Here is an 11,231-nt window from a genome sequence, read left to right on the forward strand (position 1 = left end):
GCTTGCTCGGGTATCAATATTAGCACGAGCGGTTAAACAACTTTGCCCCCTTGTAAAACAAAAAACTATAATTGCATTCACATTGTGACATGTTATTCATCTCACAGGGATGTTTATCCACACAGTCTGTAATGACGGATCAATATTTTTATTCCCTTGGGAGTTTATTTTATTTTATTATGATTTATGTCGTTAAGCTTACTCTATATATGAAAATATGACGTTAAAGACAGTTCTATTCGGATTATTCCCACTAGTTACCACCAAGTTGTTACCAGTGGTAACTACTGGGAATAACCCTTTTATTCAAGTCGGTACAAAGTTATTTAGCTTAAGCTTTGGATTCCTCCGAAAACGGTGCCGTCATATTACGGCCGCTATATAGCGTTGACTGACGTCACTAGAACGTTGTCTATGTAAACAAGATGGCGCGGTTTCCTACACGGCGTTACGTTACGTTGATTGTCAACGTAACGTAAGATGACGGCCGTCATGACGGTGTCGAAAGTTTCGTGAACGTTTTATTAGAATGCGGTGACGCCATTTTGAATAAATGACACGAGATTTGAATAAATGATTCCGTACTACGATTATTTTCCTCTTCTGATGATATTTCATCCTCCAAGTAAATTATAGATGATCAAGCAAATCTTGTCCGTAGGAAAAGGCGCGAAATTCAAATTTTCTATGGGACGTTATCCCACCGCGCCTACATTTTTCAAATTTGCCGCTTTGACCTTGGTGGCTGACGGTGTGTAATGACGCCGTGGTACTTTCCACATGTCGCCACCGTAAAGACGGCCGTCTTTTGCGGCCGCTATATGACGGCACCGTTTTCGGAGGAATCCAAAGCTTTAGACGTACTCCTTCCGTTCTTTAACTTTTTTTTTATAACATTTGTAGAAAGAAGAGGACGCCAAGACGTTTCTCTCTCTCTCGGCCGAGGCGCTCCGGCTCGAGGGGCAGGCGCTGCAGCCCCGGCCGGCGCTCAAGCGGGAGAGCCTGCAAAAAGCCTCCAAACAGCCCAAGGATAACCGGAACCTTTACCTGGTTAAAGAGGGAGGTAAGGCTATTTAGGTTTTTATTCTGCTAATAATCTTGTGCACAGAATAAAATACAGTAGAACCCGCTTAATACGATCACGTTTAATACGATTTCCCGCATAATACGCCATTTTACGCCGGTCCCTGCAACTTTAGGCCTGTTTTCATACATTTTTTCATGGTTAATACGACTCGCGTCCCGCTTAATACGCCATCTAAATGTTACCAACTTACGTCTTCTTCTTCCTCGCGTTGTCCCGGCATTTTTGCCACGGCTCATGGGAGCCTGGGGTCCGCTTGGCAACTAATCCCAGTAATTGGCGTGGGCACTAGTTTTTACGAAAGCGACTACCATCTGACCTTCCAACCCAGAGGGTAAATTTGGCCCGTATTGGGATTAGTCCGGTTTCCTCACGATGTTTACCTTCACCGAAAAGCGACTGCTAAATATCAAATGATATTTCGTACATAAGTTCCGAAAAACTCATTGGTACGAGCCGGGGTTCGAACCCGCGACCTCCGGATTGTATTGTATTTATTTATTGCAATTCACATGTACATTACAGGTTTTCCAAGTACTTAAGAGTATAGGTAGGTACACAAATGACACATGAAACCCTGATGGGCACAGCAATCAGGTAGATATGTAAACAATATTAGTCGTTTCGAGCATAATTTCATCAATTGCAGGGTGGTTGAATAGTAAATATTCTAGTATTATACAAATAAGTAGGTATGTACATTTTTCTTTCTCACCGAGACCGTGGTACACAACAAGTACGATTATGTAAAATGGATCAGCTATATTTACTCGCAAGTAGGTATTTGGAAGTTAGACCAGCGTACCTAATATTTATTTGCTGTTTACTCATTTTCATTAAAATACTCCTGTAAGCTGTAATGACATTGTTTGATTAAATATTGTTTTAAAGTTTTATTAAATATTTTTTCCAATTCGATGTCTTTTATTTCGTTAGGTAAATTGTTATAAATTTTTATGGCCATATTTTGTGGGCTTGTGCTATGTAGTTTCAGATTTGAGTTTGTTGTCTGTATAAGGTTATTTTTATATCTCGATTCGTATCGTCTAGGTTGGTCAGCAATTTTTTTAAATAGAGTGGGGTATTTACGTGCAAATTTGCAAATTTCAAAGATATAAATTGAAGTTAAGGTTAGGATTTTAAATTTTATGAAGTAGGGTTGGCAACTGTCAGGGCAATAGATATTTGCTAATATTCTTACGCATGTTTTTTGGAGAATAAACAACTCGTTTGCATCTGTGCTATTCCCCCATAGGATGATAGAATATTTTAACCATGAATAGGCATACGCGTAGTAAGCTGCAAGGGCAGATTTTAGGTCAGTGGTTTTTTTTAGTTCTCTTAATGCATAGGTGAATTTAGACATTTTATTTGCAATCTTTTTTACGTGCGCTTTCCAATTTATATTGGAGTCGATATCCAAGCCAAGAAGTGTAAAGCTATCAACGCATTCTAGTTTTATGTTATTGTATGAGAAGTCTATTTGTAACGGGGTTTTTTGGTAGGGCCTAAATTGCATTAACTTAGTCTTTGAAAAATTTATTTCTAAGTTATGATCGTTCATCCAGTGAGTTATATTTGTCAATATGTTTTTTAGATTTTCGTTAAGATTTTGGTCATTTAGGCATGATGTGAGCACGGAAATATCGTCAGCGAATAGTACGCAATTTTGATTTATTATTTTTGGGAGGTCGCACGCTCGCGCACGCTCGCGAGCGTGCGATTGCAAGTCGCACGCTCTTACCGCTAGGCCACCAGCGCTAAGCGAGGAATTCAATAGTTCAGTAAATTCATTTGCAAGCAAAAGGAACGAAAAGTCGTAGGGGAATAATTATCATTGCTCTCACGTGAATCCAAACGTGATAGCGAGATGTAGCCTTAAGAGTGGGGATAACGCAAAATGGTAGTTATTATTGAGTTTTTATATCTTTTAATCATTATTAAAAGCCTTGAAAAAATCACAGAGACCCTAGGCTATATTTGCATGAGCAGACTCTTACCAAAACCAGGCGTGTCTAAGTACATCCGTTCGGCCCCAATTTTGGGGAAAGCCATAAGCCGCGCGTGGCGATGTCGCCACCTAGCGGCCATATCTGTGCTGATCGTAACAGACGCGTTTTGTTAGAGAGTGAGTCTTCTGTACTTAGTACTATTATTTATTCAGTGCCAAAACCTTAAAAGTTGGTTGTTTTCGTTATTTGTCTAATTTTACATGGCGCTATACGGTGTCATGCATTATGTCTGTCTGTAACTGAATGTCAAATGTAACTTTAGGCTGTGTTTCCAGTGATTGTGGCGGGCACGAAGGCCGCGGTGGGTGTTTCCGCGTCCGACATGGCGAAGCGACTCGCGCTCGAGCGCAGCAAGACACAGATGCTCAAGAACCTGAACAGGTAAATATTAAAGACTAGCTTTTGCCCGCGACTTTGTCTGCGTGAAGTTGGTAATTTGGGTAGCTTATTTTTACCCAATCTGCTTTTTATCGATTTCCCATAGATCCTTCCACGCCCCTTTTCACCTCCTTAAAGGGTGATTTCTGTGATAAAAACTACCCTATGTCCTTTCCGGGACTCAAACTATCTCCATACCAAGATACAACTAAATCGGTTCAGCGGTTTAAGCGTGAAGAGGTAACAGACAGACACACTTTCGCATTTATAATATTAGTATGGATTTACTTAGTGTCTTGGCATCACAAATATTGAAACTACTAGCGCCATCTGTTGAAAAAGGTTTTCAACTCACGCGCAGAAAGAGTCCTTTTACATACCATGCGGGTGTATTCCCAATTGTCCCCGCCGGGTACAGATGGGAATAGGTGTTTTCATATAAATCATTCCCATTTGTCCCCGCCTCATCTATGGCGGCGATTACGTGGGGACAAATGGGAATACACCAAAATGCGCTAAAATATTGACGTTATTTACTCTATACTAATTTTTTATCGATTGTATTTAGAAGTCTAAAAAAATTCATGCCCCTAGTTTGACGGCTGAAATAGATGGCGCTGTACTGCGCCATTTGCTTTGTAGTCTCTAGATTGTCATACGGATTTTTATACCTTCTATATTTTTGACAACTAGAGATACAGAGAGAAATTGTACAGCGCCATATATTCTTACATCCATCCAGCACGAATTTAATTCTCACTTTACATTTAAATATCTGGGAGACCGAGGTTTGCTCGGAAAACATATAAAATCTCAAAAATTAGCGTTTCCCCAGAGATAAGACCTAGCTAGATCGATTTTTCGCCCCCGAAAACCCCCATATACCAAATTTCATCGAAATCGTTAGAGCCGTTTCCGAGATCCCCGAAATATATATACATATAAAAAATAAATATACAAGAATTACTCGTTTAAAGTTATAAGATAGGTACAATAAAATTATCCTGACGCTCTTTGTAAATTCTTCATATTGTCTGTGTAGTCTGTGATTTGATCAATGGCGCAACCAGACCTAATCCTCTTTCTACAATAATTAATTGAACCTCAAATGTATTCCAGATTCGTGTCCCGCTACCGGCTGGTGGTGTCCAACCTGCCGGCCAACACGGAGGACAACCGCCTCCGCCGCATCTGCACGTCCGCTTCGGGGAAGCAGGCCGTCGTGACCGAGTGCCGCGTCATGCGAGACCTCAGGGCGCTAGTGGGCAGCGACGGGAAGCATCCGTGAGTTTACACTTCCATTCGTGTCCCGCTACCGCCTAGTGGTGTCCAACCTGCCGGCCAGCACGGAGGACAACCGCCTCCGCCGCATCTGCGCGTCCGCTTCAGGGAAGCAGGCCGTCGTGACCGAGTGCCGCGTCATGCGAGACCTCAGGGCGCTAGTGGGCAGCGACGGGAAGCATCCGTGAGTTTACACTTCCATTCGTGTCCCGCTACCGCCTAGTGGTGTCCAACCTGCCGGCCAGCACGGAGGACAACCGCCTCCGCCGCATCTGCGCGTCCGCTTCAGGGAAGCAGGCCGTCGTGACCGAGTGCCGCGTCATGCGAGACCTCAGGGCGCTAGTGGGCAGCGACGGGAAGCATCCGTGAGTTTACACTTCCATTCGTGTCCCGCTACCGCCTGGTGGTGTCCAAGCTGCCGGCCAACACGGAGGACAACCGCCTCCGCCGCATCTGCGCGTCCGCTTCAGGGAAGCAGGCCGTCGTGACCGAGTGCCGCGTCATGCGAGACCTCAGGGCGCTAGTGGGCAGCGACGGGAAGCATCCGTGAGTTTACATTGGTTTCTAACAAGGATGTTGCGAATATCCGCATCCGCATCCGCAACCGCAGAACTTCCGCATTATTTTCAACATCCGCATCCGCATAAAATCGATGCGGATTTAATGCGGATGCGGATGTGGAACAGGTCGGTACAGGAACGTCTTAGCATCGGCGTAAGTGCTAGACTGCTAGGCAATTTAGTCATTAACCAAAAAAAACTATTAGAAATGAGCAGTCAAGCGTGAGTGGGACTTAATGTACGGAACCCTTGGAACGCGAGTCCGACTCGCCCTTGGCCGGTTTTTTTAAATAAAAATGACTAAAATGTAATATTTGACGTTTTTTATGGTACTATCTTGACATCCGCATCCGCATCCGCGGATGTGAGCCTCTAAAAATCCGCATCCGCATCCGCGGATGTCAAAAAATCGGCATCCGCAACATCCCTGGTTTCCAAGTCAGTGTTGTGAATAACGCTTATTTTAGGCTTAAAGACTCGAGCCCTCAAGACTCGTAAGTCTTGAAGACTCAACTGTATTTGAGAATTGTATTTATTTATTTTACGCGTACGGATGTAAGAAATCGTCTTTGCCGCCTTTGAGACGTTAAGCCTCGAGAGTCTTAAGGGTTCGAGTCTTTAAGCCTCGAAATGAGCGTTATTCACAACACTATTCTAAGTCCATTCCATTGGAATAGTTTCATTTTTGGCACAAGCTTTTATCGCTGACTTTACTTTTCCTTCCACAGGCAACATCGACAATAGGGATGATGACACATGTTGAATTTTATAACAAAATCTAGTAAAATAGATAGCAAACGAGCAATTTATCACAATAATGTGGATATTAAAATAAAATATTGAAAAATTACAAAAATACAGGACCTGAAAGTTTCAAAATTTAATTTTTTTTTTAACTTCCAAAAACGATAAAAGTAAGGGTACCATTCGATTCCTTACATTTCATGCAATAAAATATTGTATAGCAACTATATACATAAACGCAATATTTCACCGACAAAAACGCAATTTTCTTGTTTTGACCATACTACAAGATGGGCGATGACGTCACGGCCCTTGGCCGTTTTGTATAGGGCGTTTCGCGAGTGAAGTGCGACTGTCGGCCTTTGACTACAATTTCTGACTTTTGTGTTATTTTAATGCAATGGGTCCCATATAGGCATTTGATCCTAAAAACAAACCCGATCAATTGATACCATAAAAAAAAATAGTCATGTAGCCTATTCTAATATTTCTTGAATAACCCCAAACACAATTAGTCCGCGATGTTTTGAACGTACGGATGTTTTGTAGTTACGAAATGAGACAAGTGTACCTAGGGAAGTGATAGCTCTGTTTAAATATTGGTATTTACATCAAAGTAATTTTGTAAGATGGGGTAACACAATGTCGAGTGACTATAATTTGATGTGTGGGGTGAGACAGGGTGGGCTGTCTTCCCCAAAACTGTTTAATTTGTATATCAACCAACTCATCGAGGAGCTAAGCAGTACCTATGCCGGATGTCACATTGACGGAGTCGCCGCCAACAATTATAGTTACGCTGATGACATGGTGCTGCTCGGCCCTTCAATCGACTCGATGAGAAGGTTGATAAAAATATGCGAATCCTATGCTGTGGCCCAGGGACTCAGATATAATGGCAAAAAGAGCGAAGTGATGATTTTTAAAGCTGGTAGAAAAAGTTATCCGACGGTACCGCTACTGGCACTCTACGATGTCCCTTTAAACTTCGTCACCAAGTTCAAGTACCTGGGTCACTGGGTAACTGACGACCTGAGTGATGATCTGGATATTGAGCGAGAGCGTAGGTCGTTGGCTGTCCGTTGTAACATGTTGGCCCGCAGGTTCGCGAAATGTACTGTGCAAGTAAAGACTACACTTTTCAAAGCCTACTGTCAGTCATTCTACACATGCAGCCTGTGGACCAACTATACGCAGAGGGCATACAACGGCCTACGTGTCCAATATAATAACGCGTTCCGGGTGTTGATGGGGTTGCCGCGATTTTGTAGTGCCTCTGGTATGTTTGCCGAGGCACAAATTGACAGCTTTAGTTTTAGTTAGTCTATTTTTATGTCATACTAACACTAGTAATAAGATTTTAATTTTAACGTTCACTAACCATGTATGGACCTTTAGTCTGAAATAAATGATTTTTATTTTATTTATTTATTTATTTATTTATTTATCACAGAGTTCCTATGGCCACCTCATGTCTCCATCATCAGATCAGCTCCATGTCATCCTAATATTGCATTGTCATCCGATTTACATATGTATGCAATGGGTCTCTATTGTTTCCGAAATAGTTTTAAGCCATAATGTATTGTTTGCCCAAATTTTCGTTAGTCATAATTCATTTAATTCAGAAACGCGTCACTTTTCAGGATTGCCATAAAACAAACCTAACCTAACCTATCTATAGGATAACCTAACGAAAATCCTGAAATGTTAACGCTTTCAGTTTTATGACTAATGATAATATGACAAACAATACATTATGACTTAAAACTTTATGGGAAACAACGGGACCCCGTATGCAATATTTTAGCTCAATCGGAAAACGGGAAGTGGGTCAAGTTTAGCTTCCAAGATTTAAACTATTAAATTAACATACATACATAATGAATAGGGAGTTTCATTGCAATTTTCTGCCACCAGAGTACAGCACCGTAAATCATAGTACAGTAGTAAGTTTTCACAAATTATTTTGTTACGAATAAATATGACATTGATGCATCAAGGAGGTTTGTTTACTCTTAGGGCTAGTGGCGCCCCCTACGCACAGCTCTACGTAATATTCCCTATTGGTAGAGGTTGTGTCGGTACGCACGAGATGCTAATTAAATTAGAATCAATTGCTTCGGTCGTGATTCTGTTATGTGATCTTTCGCTCGCTCCATACTCAGTACCGGAACAATACAAATTATACGAATACTAAATATGAATTACTAGCAACCCGCCCCGGCTTTGCACGGGTTAACAAATTATACATAAACCTTCCTCTTAAATCACTCTATCTATTAACAAAACCGCATCAAAATCCGTTGCGTAGTTTAAGGATCTAAGCATACATACATATAGACAGACCGCGGGAGCGACTCTGTTTTATACTATAGTTCGTTTTTAGGGTTCCGTACCCAAAGGGTAAAAACGGGACCCTATTACTAAGACTCCGCTATCCGTCCGTCCGTCTGTCACCAGGCTGTATCTCACGAACCGTGATAGCTAGACAGTTGAAATTTTCACAGATGATGTATTTCTATTGCCGCTATAACAACAAATACTAAAAACAGAATAAAATAAAGATTTAAGTGGGGCTCCCATACAACAAACGTGATTTTTGACCGAAGTTAAGCAACGTCGGGCGGGGTCAGTACTTGGATGGGTGACCGTTTTTTGCTTGTTTTGCTCTATTTTTGTTGATGGTGCGGAACCCTCCGTGCGCGAGTCCGACTCGCACTTGGCCGGTTTTTTTTAGCATTAGAAAGAACTTGAAAGAAGGTAAGCGATTTTAACATGTCTTTTAATTGAAAAACACTTTAAAAATCAATAACTATTACTTATGAAAGCAGAAGACTATAAAAGATCGTATTAGATTCACAATTGTTACATATCTACCGTAACTTATTTTTAAAATGTGTTTTTCAATTAAAAGACACATCAAGATTGTTTACCTTATTTCTAATGCTAAAAAAACGAACTATATGTATATAGTGATGTTGTGATAGTGATTAATTTATACAAAATATATTGCATGGACTGATGACATAAATAAAACAGCCGGTATAAACTGCCCTAGTAGCACGGTAGCATTTTTATCGTTTATCACCATGCCTGTCACGTTCTAACAAGTATGTAAGTGCGAAAGTGACGGGCATAGTGATAGTCGATAAAAATGGAACCGTGCTGAGCCCGCTGGAAAGATATAGCTTCTTGTCCACCACAAATAATTAATACTTTGTATATTTATAACATGTGAAAATTGATTTAACAATAAATAATTCTAATTGACATTATACCTAAAATAAATACTTATAAATAAATGCTAACTTATATTGTTGTAATGAAATGAGTGTAACAAATTGGACTTGAAATAAAAGGCTTTTTTTTTTTTTTTTTTTTTATTATATTGCATATTTACAGCTCGAAGGGGTACGGGTTCGTGATGTTCACGCGGCACGAGGACGCGGTCGCCTGCCTGCGCAAGCTGAACAACAACCCCGACATATTCGACAAGAACAACGTACGTATACTTACTCACCTACTAGCGACATCTGTTGACACGCGCAGGAAACGAACCCCTACTTATTGATACTACGAGTATTTCAACTTTTTGTAAATGTAGATTCAACATCAATGTCTGTCAGTTGTATGAGAAACATTGATGTTGAATCTACATTTGTCAGTAGAAAAAGGAGTGAAATTATTTTTTTCTATGGGACGATAACCCTTTGCGCCAATTTTTTTTATATTTGCCGCTTTTTTCTACTGACGGAAATGGCTTGACAGACTATATGTTTCCCATTAGGGCACACCAAAAAAGTCACACGGAATATTGTCAAATATTCGTGGCCTCTCTAAGAATCGCCCTACACTTCGCCGTTGTCGGGTCTATTAAAATACACTAGAGCCAATAGATGGCTCACTAAAACAACAATAATTCTACTACCGCCATCTAGTGTCAACGTGTAAGAACATCTAACTCCAGTACTAGTACCAGGCGTGGCTCACTCCGCGATTTCGTCGCTTTGCTACAGGTAGCTAAAAGTACATCCGTTCCGCCCCAATTTTGGGGAAAGCCATAAGCCGCGCGTCGCGCTGTCGCCACCTAGCGGCCATGTCTGTGCTGATCGTAACAGACGCGTTTTGTTAGAGAGTGAGTCTTCTGTACTTAGTACTATTATTTATTCTGTGCTAGTACTCCAATGTTTAGAATTTGTAGTCATATTTACCATGTTTTATTTTTACAGAGACCGATAGTATCATTCTCAATCGAGGACCGAACCGCCCTGAACGCCAGAAAGAAGCGGCTCGAGAAATCCATCGCCAACAATCCTCTAGCGAACCATGACGACCAACACAAACGGAAAAACAGGAAACGGAAACACCCCTCACAACCAGACGAGAGCTATATGAAGAAAGGAAGGTTCGAGAAAAAACCAGGCAAAAATCAGGATCAACAGCAAAAACAAAATGGTTTCAAACGGGGAAAACAAAATCAAAATGAGCCTGGAAAGTTCGTTAGAAAACCTCGAGATGACGAAGAAATGGAATACTCGGGTTTAACTGCGAAAGAAGGCGCGCAGCACAAAATGAGGAGTTTCCATAAACTAAGGACCCAAGCGGACATCCATAGACAACAGGTTAAAATTGAGAAGAAACGAGGGAAGTCTTGGAAGTTAAAGATGGCGGCGAAAGAGAGGGTGAAACAGCCGAAACAGAAGATTAATAAGAACCCGGATAAGAAGAGGAGGCGGCCCAATAGGAACGCTAAAAATATTAGATGAGCTGTGTTAATAAATTATGTTACGTATCATGCGTTTCTTTTATTAACCTTTTAACCGCCGTAATTTATATAAATAATAATAAAATTATACTACGCGTCTCGTTCTCGATGATAGATAACATGTAGTACTGTTAAGTATGCTTAAACTTCACAACGTTTAGAGATTTAAATTTGAAAAATATTCCCGCGCCCGACGCTGTCACGTCTCGCGCGCCCGTGCCGAACGCCATATAGGGTAATTGTGTCAGATACCGTCCAATTATAGGAGATGTCTACTTTGAAATGCTAAAAAAAAATATTTAAGTAGTCTTACTTAAATGTGCTATATTTGTTTGTATTGCTCATATTGTCTATTTTAGGTTAATATTACGTGACCTTAAATAATATTTACGGTTTATTTCATA

The 11,231-nt window shown here is 40.9% G+C and overlaps 1 protein-coding gene across 1 annotated transcript in view; it reads left to right on the top strand.

Annotated features, from left to right (window-relative positions):
* The window catches only part of LOC134654647 (RNA-binding protein 28), a 30,250-nt gene extending 19,395 nt beyond the window's left edge, over nt 1-10,855 (top strand). The window contains exons 7-11 of the mRNA XM_063510115.1: nt 904-1,063; nt 3,372-3,477; nt 4,594-4,758; nt 9,465-9,564; nt 10,292-10,855. Of these exons, the coding sequence (XP_063366185.1) occupies nt 904-1,063; nt 3,372-3,477; nt 4,594-4,758; nt 9,465-9,564; nt 10,292-10,828 (1,068 nt within the window). The 3' untranslated portion in view covers nt 10,829-10,855. The remainder of the gene's footprint in view (nt 1-903; nt 1,064-3,371; nt 3,478-4,593; nt 4,759-9,464; nt 9,565-10,291) is intronic.
* Nucleotides 10,856-11,231: the final 376 nt, after the last annotated feature.

Source organism: Cydia amplana, chromosome 15 (genome assembly GCF_948474715.1).
Source record: "Cydia amplana chromosome 15, ilCydAmpl1.1, whole genome shotgun sequence".
Lineage (NCBI taxonomy): Eukaryota > Metazoa > Arthropoda > Insecta > Lepidoptera > Tortricidae > Cydia > Cydia amplana.